Source organism: Myotis nattereri (genome assembly GCF_964212035.1).
Source record: "Myotis nattereri genome assembly, chromosome: 16".
NCBI classification, from domain to species: Eukaryota; Metazoa; Chordata; class Mammalia; order Chiroptera; family Vespertilionidae; genus Myotis; species Myotis nattereri.
In genome coordinates this window covers 48,396,065-48,408,798 of record NC_138091.1, presented here as the reverse complement: position 1 = coordinate 48,408,798, position 12,734 = coordinate 48,396,065, and the positions used below count along the sequence as shown (strand labels likewise).

The window sequence follows — 12,734 nt, the reverse complement described above, 5'->3', positions numbered from 1 at the left end:
TAAACAAGTTGCCAAGTGAGACAACTTGTAAATCCAGTTCCAAAAACCAACTGCCCTAGTTCAAAATGAAGGATGTATGATTTAATGTTTAAAAAAAAAAAAAAAGAAAGCCCGGCCAGCGTGGCTCAGTGGTTGAGCATCAACCTATGAACCAGGAGGTCACGGTTCGATTGCGTCCGGTCAGGGCACAGGCCCAGGTTGTGCGATAGATACCCAGTGGGGGGCATGCAGGAGGCAGCTGATCAATGAGTCTCATCAATGATGTTTCTCTCTGAAATCAATAAAATATATTAAAATAAATAAAATCTACAAACCGAATTGTTTAATGCTTCCCAATAAAATAAATTGAAGCAGAAGTTCAAAAATTAACAGCCACAGTAGTTTATTTACAATTGAACTCTTTATAAGATATTTACAAGACAACCAATTTTACACATCAGAAATGGTATCAAAAGTATGAATTACAACACAGACAACAATATGAAATGAGCTTAAAACAAAGCTGAAGTGGACAGACAAGCAATTTCTCTTTTTAATTTATTAACACTAGCTTAAACTTTGTTAAAGAAACAAAGATCTATGTTTTAGGAGAACTGCAGGGCCTTCAATTGAAGACTGAATTTCACAGTGTTGTACTCCATGTAGGGAAAAAATAAGGTGAATTTCCCCCCACACTCTTAACACACTGTAATTTCACTCTTGGAACTTTGCTAATCTACTCTCCAAAATCCTTCTCAATAAACCTCAATATATCCAAATCAAAGGAGAATTGATCTAAAAGAGGGGACAATAAAATAAGAGGTTCTAGGTAGAGGGAGAACCAAGGAAATAGAATCCACTTAAGTCTGGCCAGATAGCACCTCATGGATTCCTCTTCGTCTAGCTCAAGTTCAGAATCTGGGGAGTCCTCTGGGTAGGGCACAAACAAAAGATTAATTTGCTAACTCATACCCAAATTAGGAATCCAATAAAAATGCTGAAAATCATGAAGAAACTGTGAGGAATCGAGGAACAAAGTAAAGACACTAACTGGTCTTTTTTCTTCTTGGGCACATTATAAAGAAACATAGCAGAGTAGGAAAACCAAACAGCTTGCCATGTTAAAATGATGGAGAACAAAGAAAATCTGGCCATTTCTCTGGAAATCCCCTTCCTCTTCTCAAGGTGTGAAACGAGAGCCCCTAGTGGAATAAGTCCTATTTCTCTCTACACTCTTGCAATGAAGTTCATAGCAGGTTCCCTTGTGGAGAGCCCACTCTCCTAAGCAGATGGAGTTACAAATGAAAACCCAAAGCCACAGCCACACACACACACACACACACACACACACACACACACACACACACGAGAAATAAGAGCAGCAAGATCATCCAAGAATACGACATGTGCTGCCGGAATAATTATTTTTAAAGTAAAACCCAGGGAGCACAGATTAACATCTCACAAAAAGCTCTAGCAGTGGAGGCCCCTGAGGAACTTAACTTTTCTTCCCACGACGGTATCCCATTCTCTCATGCTCCACTGATGGGCCGGCCACACACCCTACATACCTTGGCTTCTCCTCTAAAAGTGCTAATAATCTGGGGACATACTCTCTTCAAGGATGAAAGTCCCTATATTCTAGGAGATTAGGCCCCTACTTGTTTTCACACGGTAGTCCTGAAGGCTAAAGAAAGGCAATTCCTATATATTGAAGACCAGAGGTCTTGGCTCTATTTTCCTTCCAGATAGTTACAGGGATCTTACACTGAGACTAAAGTGGCCTGGAGTGCTGGGCTGACATTTTTTAGCAAAAGGGGTGTGGTGGTGGTGGTGGACCAAGATGGTACACATACAAATCAGTTTTTACAAAGTGAATAGAGAAGCTCATTAGGTACACCTGTTTGTTTAAAGATGTAGACATTTGTGAGCCAAAGGAAGCACATATTTCCACATACACCCCCCACCCTCCCTAAATTTCTATCCCACCACCAAGAGCTCAGCTAAAAGGATAAAGCCCAACAAAGGAATACTTGAGAAGTGATGTGACACAAGGACATCTATACAGGTTCTGGCATGCCATCCCCAAATGTCAACTGCTTTCGTTTAGAGCCATAACTTGTCCAAAAGTAACCATCCCCATTCTGTTTTCCAAAGATTTTATTTTTTGAGGGGTAGGGGAAAAAATTCAGTTACCCATTAACTCAAAAAAAAAAAAAAATCACAGCCAAACATCCTTTCCCACATGGCTATATCACAGAGTAGTTTTAAGAGAACTGTCTTTTCAGATATTTATCTACAAACTCTCCAAACACTTCTACCCTGTGAAGATGACTTGCTTCATCACTTCAATAATTCCTCATCTGGTCCTTAAGCTCATGGTGTTGGGTTTTTTTGTTTTGTTTTGTTTTAGGGTAAAAACCACTATACTCAAACTACATGGAAGGGTATACTAGGGCAAGAAGAGTGCCATGCAGCACAGATCTAACGGCAGGGGATGCTTTATTTCCACAAGTGTAATGAAAGAGCCCTTTTACCCCATTAACATAGGCAAATGTATAGAAGCAGACCCTGCAAGCTTCCAAATCTGCCACCCTAGAGATTTAGATTGAGACCTCATTTCCCCAAAAGAGGAAAAGATATCCCAATCACCTTCTATAACTCACAATTAGCCCAATGAAAGAGTTTTTGTGAAATCAGAATGATGAAAACAAAACCAAGATCAAGGGAGTATGGAAGGGCATTATCAGTGAATAACATACATGAGGACACAGGTCACATATACAGGTCTCTGCCACTCTCTGGGAATGGCACGCTACAACTATCTGAAGACAGAAGGTTCTTGCCAGCACAGTTATTTCCTACACGTCCGGTGAGGTGTTTGCTTCTTCTGGATCTCCAACCTGCATCGGCTACGCTCATCCAACCAGGGCAGCTCAAAATTCCTGGCAAAAAGGATAAGGAAATCAACGTCTAAGACTAGAGGGAGGGAGGTGGACATGAGAATAACTCTGAAAAAATAAAAAAATAAAAAAACACAATGTCCCTCACCACTCCTAGCCCTGACTCCAAAGTCCCAACTTTAGAATGTCTTTCCTGCCTCAAAGTGATTAAATAATCTATTTCCAACTTAAAAAGCAAATCCTCCTATTTCTGGGCTTGGGAATCTTATCACTGCAAAAGCTTGTTGCCCAGGTAGTCTCACTTCTGTCAAAGAACCATGGCTAACCCCTAAGCTACCCGTTCCACTTATATCCAGGTTTTCATACAGTCTGAAAGGGAGGTGAAGTACCAGCTACCTGAGAGGGGAGGGAAAAAGAACCCTTTATACTTACTGTGGAGTTAATTTTGGTAATGGTCGTCCAAATGCTACAACAGGCAAGAAGGGAGTAATCATCAAACTTTCAACTATGGAAGAAAGCCAAATGCAACCTTGTTAGTGACGTAGATGAGAAAGGTCTGTCAGCTCTACCTGCTCCAACGTCCTGTTCATTCATTCAGAACAAGCTGTAACCTGGAGCCTTGTGCCCTCTTTCTTCTTTAAAACAACATTTACTCTTTTAGATAGACAAAACTTACCATCATCTGGCTCAGGGAAAAATGAGGTAACCTCAGGCTCAGATTCCTGAATTCCTTTCTTTTTATACATTCTGAGCTGCAGTCGCTGTAAAATTCTTTGTTCCCTGATCCTCTGAATATCCCATCTGGGAAAAACAAACCAGACAAACAAAATAAACAAACCCAACATTACTGAAAACCTTCTCTATAAAAGCAACTCACACAATCCAGATGCTAGGAAGGTCTTTGCTGACTCTTCTTGATTGGGGGTAGCGGGATGGGGTGGAGGATTGTATTTTTTTCCAGAGAACTGCCTGCCTGGTTACAGAACACTGTTTAGGTCTAGCAGTTCCAATCAAGTGCTGACGTTCAACAGAGAGTGGAACGGAGAAAGAGCACACCCGAAGAAAAAGAAGCCAAACGTTTTACCTACAACTACCACTTCCAACAAAGATACTCAACCAACTGGGAAGCCAGTCAGTTAAAAGTGTTAGGAGACCCAGGACTCTCCACAGCATGGGCGAGAGAGCTGTCAGGGTCCCAGGGCTCAGCTGTTCCCAGGATGGACATCGCTAGCCTCACCTTTTCCTTCTCTTTTCATCCAGCTCCAGTTTTGCGTGCCGCTTTGAAAACACACTGTCATCTAGGTTCTGTGTAAAGAACAGAATTTGATAAGCTTTTTATCACCATGTGACGCACATATACTAATCCACTTCCAGCTTCCAGGAAGGTAAAATCTTCCACCTTCAGGTCCCACCTGAGTCTGTGAGTTCTACGGATATTATGGGAACCTCCTGGTAACAGAATCAATAAGACACATTCTCCTTCCCCTACCCCCAGCCTTGTGGGATCTCCAAATTTCAGTCATTTCCATAACTTCCCAAAGTGGAAGTCACATTAAACTAAAACAACTCATGAGACAGTCATAAATCCGCCATACTTGATAAGAATCAGAGTTTAAAATAAATATCAAACTTTTAAGAATCAAATGAGTTTGGAATATATAATTTTGTTGCTGAGTGGTGGTTCATGCTAACTTTTCTACTTAACATGAACTCTAGCTTTGAACACACCCTAGCTAAATTATTTAACCACCCTGGACCTCAGCTTTCTCATCTATACAACGAAGAGTTGGAGTGGATAATCTCTCAAGGAAACTTCTGGCTTTAAAGTTTTATTTAGCCCATCCATACAGTTATTATGACATAGTCACATTACACTCCTATTTCTACTCTGTCTCTCACTACCTTCCACTGACAGGTCTTGGGTACCTACCTCCAAAAGGTCTGAAGGATTTGGGTCCCTTAGAGGCTCTACTGAGTGGTCCCTCCAAGAAGGAACTAGAGAAAAAAAAGAGAAAAAGAAAAAGAAAGGGAGGAGGGGTGGAACCACTCTTAAATCCAAGATCACACAACCCTCCTCCTATTCACCAGGACAAGAGGTCTCTCCCCAGTTAGACAAAGTTACCAAGTGATAGGAATCCATTCTATGGCCTCACCTGAAGCCATATTCAGTGTCCTCGCTATGGTATAAAAAAACCTAAAATGCCATGGCAGTCTGCCAAACACAGGATCACAAAAAAAACCCTAAGCCAATACCTGACAATTCATATAATGGATGCTATTGCAGTTCCTGAAAAACAACTGAAATTTGTAGTCATTTTGAAGTCTATAGTGTAATCATACACCAAGGAGTCTCACTCTCCCACATCCAGCTGATGGGGAACGCAACTCCCAACCATCCACCATCCCACCCCCCAGCCCCCCCAGGCCCAGCCGGCACAATTCCTATTCTACTCACCAGCCAAGACTGAAGTTTCTCCTGCAACACTTGATGGCATCAGACACCCTAAATAATGCAGGAAAGAAGAATCATCTCAGTGTAAAAAGAAAAAAAGCCCATACCCAAAATGGAGGAAAGGAGCATCACTGACGTTCTCACTAGGAAGCCATTTGGTTTTTTTGAGTTGTTCTTTTGAGAATTTCTCTCTGGGGGAGGGGAAGAGGGAACAACAGACAAAAGAAAAGAAAATAAGCCCACCACTTTTTTTTTTACACTGAGACGACTTCTTTTCTTCATTATTTAGGGTGGTTTCCCTGCAACAGTTGATGGCCAAGGATATCAAACCTTAAACTCAGAACATGGCAGGTGAGTAAAAGTTGACCCTATTTTTCAAATAAAAGATCAGTGTTCTCAAAACTTACATATGTAGTCTTCTTAAACAGCTCCCTCCTCCCTCCACACAAACTACCTTGCTGGTCCAGCCTGAACAACATGCACAAAGACTTTGGCTTCCTTAGAACAAGCCATTGAGACTTCCTCTTGAGATAGGGCATCAAGAATAAGGATTCACATGTTATTCACAACTCAGGCTCCTCAAAGGACTGGGATTTCCCCCACCCCCCCAATCAGACTCCTTCTGTACTGCCTTCTATGCCCACAATCTCAGAGGTGCTTCAAATGTTCTGTACTAGGGCAGATATGGTTTTCAAAAACAGCCAGTCACATAGAACAGCTCTGGACCAAGCTATTTGCCAATCCCGGATGGGAAGTTGCTTCACCGTTTCTCTTGTTACACAGTATTGCCATGACAGCCAGAAGGTTAACTTAAGGATGAACCTGTTCAACTGACTGAACCAACAAAAAACCTAAACCTAGGTCAGGATCCTGGCCTATTTCATGTACTCAAATGTGAGGCCTAATGAATTTTAGATAATTAAGAAGAGTAATCTATCTTCCCCACTTAATTTTGTAACCAGAACAGCCTGACAAAGCCTGGAGAATGCTCTTATCTTATTGGAATGGATTCCCATCCCCATCCCTGCTGGGGCAAGACACAGTAGTAGAAACTCGGGGCTGCAGCTCTATTCAAGAAGGCTTCCCCGACCATCACCCGGAGCACCCACAGTGACTGTCACGGACTAACATTACACAATTGAAGGCACATTGCAGTTACTGATTGATGTAGGAGATAGGGGAGTATCTCTGTGTGGAAGCCATAAAGAAAAAAGGGAATGAAGACCAAGGTCCCACACCCCACACCCTCCCCAAGCAGCTCAGATATCCCAAGATAGTCCTTATTGTTTGAAAAATAGTTTGTAGACCATTTTATTTAAATATATGAACAACCAATGGGCTACTGCAATCCAAGTAAACTCTTCACATTTAGAACCTTTGTGAAGTATAGTAAGATAAAGTAAGACTGTTGGTCTTTCATAGATTCCTCCTGCCCCCCAGACCGGGACATAGAGATACAGATAAATGTTTATATGGTTAAAGAGCGGAGGCCCAGGTGAAATTCCCCACCCCAAGCTGGCTCCCCAACCCAAAAATTACCATTGGCCCCTGAGAACACCCAAAGACCACCCTCCCAGGTTTCACACAATATCAATTGCAGGAACAGTCGTGCATAGCAAAGTATAAGTTCTATGCATTTCACAGCACAGAAAACCCTTCTTTCAGAGGGCATGCAAGTTGCCGGAGATTACACCCCCAAGTCTGGTGCTCTTGTGATGAGCAACTTACTGGCAAACACATCTCCCAGTGTTGTAAGCAGGCAAATACATTGAGCACATTTTGCTGTAATTCCATCTATTTGCAATGCCTGCACAGTGTCTGTCTCTGGCTGTTAACTTACTCATTCTTGACAGAACTCTGCTTTATTGATTGCACTTTTTAAAAAATGCCAAGGGCATTTTCACACTTGTTAGCTTGACCGCCACCACTAGGGTATAAGAGCAAGTGTTCTCTATGCCTTACTTGCTACAGTCTCCTCCTTCTTTGGAGAGGATTCCCGTAATGGTAACGGTGATGGGGGAGGCTGGTGCCAACGACACAAATACATTTCTGTGGTGGAAAGGTACGGCAAATCTTCTATCTCACTTGAGAAGGCTTTCTCCTTGGGATGGGTGCTGGGTCCCTTCTGGGGAGTGGAGAGTCTTGGCGGGGTGTCCACTGAAGACCGGGTCTTTTCTGGAGTTTCTTGGCTCCTCAATTCACGCTTACAAACAGTTTCAGATAAGGAACCACAGGGTTCCTCTTTAATGGGAGAGTGCTTAGGAGTTTTTGTTTTGACTTTTGAAAATTCAGGAGCCAGCTTTTTAACAGGAATCTTTCTTTCTGTACTTCCAAATGGGGATTTCCTATTAGATAGGGGAGAAAACATAATAAAATTCATTGACTCTTGGATAAAATCTGATTTGATTTCATTTTGGGGTAAGAGAACTAGCTTGTATTCAGGTATCTAAATATCTAGGTTCATTTGACAGTCATGCTTAACAGTGTATATATAATAGACCCTTAGTAAATGTTTACTTAACAAGTGAGTTTACATGCTTAAAAACTTGTATAGCATTCTATTGCCTACTAAAACTAAAAAGGTCCCTATTTTCTTCAAGACATTTCAGCTAATATTAGGTGCCACTACCCTGTGGCTTATTTCATTACTGTCAACCAAAGACCAAGCTCTTCTTTCTCCTCACAGCCCCCCCCCCCCCCCATACTACGATAGTTACAATCTCTATTTCTTTTTTCTTGCTAACTGCTGGCTCTCTTTCTCCTACCACTATCCTCCCCCCCGCCCCCACTACTGCACATTCCTAGAATGCCATCTCCTTTTCTTTTTAGCAACCTAAAGTCTATACTTCTTTTTCAAGATCCATCTCCTACTTAACTCAAAATAATCTTTACTATCCCTGAATCTTAGAAAACTTAGTTCATCTTACTGTTGTCTATCTGCATATTTTATTGCAGTCGAATTGTTAGTTTTTAAAATTTATGCCATGCTTTCAGCTAATCTCTTGAGTCTAAGGACAGTTAGATCTTACTTTTTTTTGGATCTTACTTTTTTATATCCACCAATACCTAGCACAATGAAGGAGTTTAACACTTCCTGACTTGAGGTGAACTGCTGTAGTTTTCTTTAAGAAACTCAGCTGTCACATTTGTTGTCCATTCTCTTTATGATGTACTCTGCATTCTGTAATTACTACTGTGACCAAAATGTTCCTAACAGACTTTTATAGCCTGCACAAAAATGTCTCAAGATACTTTCTCAACGCAGAAGACCTCATAATTCAGAATGTGGTTGTAGTAAAGCTAATTTATAAGTCCCAATCCCCTACTGCCAGTCACTGGAAGTAAGTGTCCTCAGCATGTCCAGACAGCGTAACAAAGTTAAGCACACCTTTTGTGTCCCTTTCCGCTCCGCCCACATGAGAAAGGCTTGGCAGGCAGAGTCTGGGACGTCTCAGAAAGCTCTGGCTGGCACTCCAGTTTAATTTTCTCAGATAGCTCCGCTTCCTCTCTCTCTTCAGTTTCATAGCCCTGAAACAGCTTATGCCTTTCTTTCTCGTTATCCTTCTTTACCAGCTGCATCCGCCTTTCCATACGTTCAATCCGAGCAAGGAGCTAAAAAAGAGCGGCAAAATGCAGACTTAATACACAAAAAATTAAATGCAGGTACTTAGGCCACGTAGGACTCCATCTGGTCTTCTACCTCTTTCCATGGACCACAGCAATCCAACTTATTTTTAATAGGCAGACATTCATCTAAATAGTTTTCCTTAAACACAAGAGAGAAGACAAGGAACATTACATTGCTTAATTTTAGGGGCTAACCTAGCTGGGTAGGGACGTGGGGGAATTTGTAGTTCATTCTTCTGAAAGAAGATCCTCTTCACTGGGAGGGGCCACAACATGCCTTTTAAATGGCATGGTCTCTGCGACGGCTAACCATGTGGCTCCAAGTCAGCTTGGTAGTTTCCAGAATTAACCTTAGGTTCTTTTAGGAGGCCCTAGGGTTCTCCAAATCCTATCCTCTCTACTTCCACTCCAAGATGCTATACGCAAGGGCAAAGTCCAAAGAGTGCATTGAGAAGGGATTAAAAGCTCACACAGTCACAGTGCCAATAGGGATTGCAGTGTTATTTGAAAGGGGTCTGGTTGGGTGGATGGGTGTCATCTAAACAATGAACAAACATTTGGAAGAATTGAAATAGAAAGTATTACCCATAAATCCTATCAATGATGAAATATGCATACTACTTTGCACTTGACAACAGAAGAAAATAATACCTATTTATCTGAATATTGACTAAAAGTAGTCTTTTAACTCTAAAGGGAGAACTACAGAATCAAATAGAAAATAGAAGTCCATTATCACTGAAAACATCACATTAAAATGTTCTGAGAAAAGGTGCCAACTGTGCCACTTATACCCTATAAATAAGAATTTTATGTGGGTTAGACAGTGATATTGATGTTGCCTCCGTAACATCTACTTAGCTGTACATAGATTTCAGTAGAGGCCAAACAACAACTGGAAAAAGAGAAACAAGCTTAAACAACACTAAGACTGCAACACACAACGGAGCAGCGAATGCCAAGTTCAGACTGACACTCTATCCTTGACTCACCTCACTTTTCCTGCCTAGGAACATCTGCAAAGAGGCCATTACCTCAGGAACTGAGAGACCTCCACAGCCAGCCGAGCCCCCGGCACCAGAGTTCATTTCATGCCCTTCTGTTTTGACTCGCAGCCTGAACATTACTTAACCATGGTTTGTGGGTGACATTTCCTTGATTTCTTCTCCTGCTCCCCCTCCAATGTAAGGATATGGTGTGTTGTAATTACAGTACCATCACACCCCTGGACTGCAGTACAGTCGCCGAGCAGTGCCACCTCCATGTTGAGTAACTTCCACAAACCAACACCATGAGGTATTTTCATGAAATCTACCCAGCTCCCATTCCACCTTGCAGAATGCACCCTTCAGTACAACAGCCGCTGCCTAATGCAATTCATTCGGAAAGCAAACACAATGAATAGCCCTCTGCTCCCCTGCTCAGCCCTTGGCAGAGAGAGAGAGAGAGAGGGAGGGAGAGAGAGAGAGAGGAGAGAGAGAGAGAGAGAGAGAGAGAGAGAGAGAGAGAGAGAGAGCAGGCACTGCTGCAACCTTAACACAATTGTAGAAACCATGTTTATTTTTAGGCAGCTGCAAGGTATGCTAGCACAGTAATACCCCATCACCACAGCTTTCCTGATATCTGAAGGAATATGTTTCAGCACATAAGGTGCCCTTAAGGCAGCTCAGAAGTACAAATAAATAATAAATGACTTCCCTGCTACCTTAAGATTCTAAAATATAGAGATTTTGGGGGGTGGAGGGGTCTATGTAACACATTTAATAAGCTCACTTTCCCCTGATGCCTTAACACCTTCCAGCCTCTAAGCACCATTCTTTTCCTTTTTTATATAATATATCTTTATTAATTTCAGAGAGGAAGGGAGAGGGAAAGAGTGACAGAAACATCAATGATGAGAGAGAATCACTGACTGCCTCCCGCACCTCCCCTACTGGGGATCGAGCCGGCAACCTGGGCATGTGCCCTTGACCAGAACCGAACCTGGGACCCTTTAGTCCGCAGGCCGACGCTCCACCCACTGAGCCACACCAGCCAGGGCTAAACACCATTCTTATCCAAGGGAGCCGCTCAGTGGGTCAGGTTTTAGAACAGATTTCAGTTTTTTTAAAAAACAACTCAACTCGAAAGCAGTCGGTCTCTTCCTATCATTTAAGAAAACTCTAACAGGGTTCCACGGTGAACCCCCTCTGCCCCTCTGCCGGCGAGCAGGCCGACCCTTCTCCTGCCCAGAGATGCTACAGCCGCCGCGTCCCTCTCCTCCAGGACCTGCCTTTCTGACCCGGCGGCTCTTTCCTGCCACAAAGCCGCCACGGGTGCATCCCACCACGGCATTTCCAACCGCTCGCAAGCCAGCTCTTCCTTCTCCACTCCAAACATCTTCCCCACCAGCCTGGCGCTGTCATTTTAAATTAACCCTTTGGCGCCTGCAACCTTCCCTGCCCGCCCCCCTCCCGCCCCCTCGGGAGGCTGCCCTTTCACCCTGCCCTCCGACCCCACGTGTCTGCGGGCCTGGCTCCCCAGGACCCGGCCCCGGAGGCTCTCCTTCGCCGGTGGCCGCCCTCCTTACCCCCAACCCAGGGATCCCTCAACCTCCCACAGCCCCCGGCCCCGGGCATGCGCACCGCGCGCCCCGCACGCCGATTAACCCCTCGCGTACCGTGTCCCTCTCGGACTTGAGCTCCTCGATCTCCTTCTCCTTGGCCTGCAGCTGCTGCTGCTGCTGCTCGATGAGGTCCAATTGCAGCAGGAGTATCTGTTTGAGGCAGGCGGCCTGGCTGGAGGCTCCCGCGCCGCCGCCACCCCCGAGAGGGCTCTTCCTCGTACTCTTCCATCGGCCCTCGCTGGCCGCCAGGGTCCCAGCGGCGGCGGTGGGCGCGAGGGGTGGCGGCCCGGGCAGAGGTAGTGGTGGGGGTCCGGCCGGGTCCGAGGCGGTGGCAGCTGGGGGAGCCGCCCCACCCTTGTCCCCGGCCCAGGGCGTCGGCTCTTTGGCCGCCGCCACGAGAGAGCCCGTCTGAATGGGCAGCACCGCCTGATACTTGGGCCGGGGACTGCAGCCGGCGCCGGCGGCCGCGGGGTCCCCCCCGACGCCGGCTTGTTTGGTGGCCGGGGGCGGGCAGGGCAAGGGCACCGAGCCGCCCCAGCTCTCTTCCTGCTGCCCGGGGGCCGCCCCGGCCGGGAGGAGCAAGCCGCGGCCCTTGCCGCCGCAGCCGGCCGGGGAGGGCGCGGGGCTGCCGCCCTGGGCGGAGGCCAGCGGCGGCCCCGGCTCCTTGAGCTTACGGTGCCGGGGGAGGAAGTGGGCTTCGGCCGCCCCGGCCTCGTCCTCGGGCCCGCCCAGCGCCGCGGCGCGCTCGTAGTCCAGGCGCTGCTCGGGGTTGCCGCCGGCAGGGGCCGCGGCCGCCTTGAACACGGCGGATCTCATGGTCATAGTGGTCCGGAGCGGCGCGGGGCCCGCGACGGGGAGGGGGTGGGGAAGGGGCGAGGTGCGGGGGGTCGCGGGCGGAGGGGGAGGGGAGTTGGCGGGCTCGCCTCAGCAGCGCGGCCGCGGGCCTCGGCTAGCGCGGCGCCTCCGGGGCCCGGGCGCCATCCCGCCGGCGTGCGGACGCGTGCAGGCCGCGGCTGAGGCCCGCCGCCGGCCCACGGGGGCCTCGCCGCCGCCTCTGCTGCCGCCGCCGCCGCCTTCGCCTCAGAGGCAGGAGCTCGCCCCGAGCCGCCCCCGAGCTCATCCCCGGCGCTCGCTGCGGCCCCCCCTGGCCCGGCCGGGCCCGCCTCGT

General features: G+C 46.3%; 1 protein-coding gene across 3 annotated transcripts; it reads right to left on the bottom strand.

The window, feature by feature from the left end:
- Positions 1-357: 357 nt before the first annotated feature.
- MSL1 (MSL complex subunit 1) lies at positions 358-12,520 on the bottom strand. 3 transcript variants are annotated; one of them, XM_081109821.1, is made up of 9 exons: positions 11,621-12,520; positions 8,723-8,946; positions 7,297-7,679; positions 5,338-5,385; positions 4,813-4,877; positions 4,120-4,187; positions 3,559-3,683; positions 3,315-3,387; positions 358-2,924 (listed from the first exon to the last, which is right to left on the bottom strand). In XM_081109821.1, exons 1-9 carry the CDS (start codon positions 12,386-12,388, stop codon positions 2,834-2,836), a joined length of 1,845 nt encoding a protein of 614 aa, XP_080965947.1. In that variant the 5' UTR covers positions 12,389-12,520; the 3' UTR covers positions 358-2,833. The 3 variants fall into 3 exon arrangements, with proteins under 3 accessions (XP_080965947.1, XP_080965949.1, XP_080965948.1); XM_081109823.1 differs by lacking the exon at positions 11,621-12,520 and adding an exon at positions 11,234-11,344; XM_081109822.1 differs by lacking the exon at positions 5,338-5,385.
- Between the last annotated feature and the right edge of the window lie 214 nt (positions 12,521-12,734).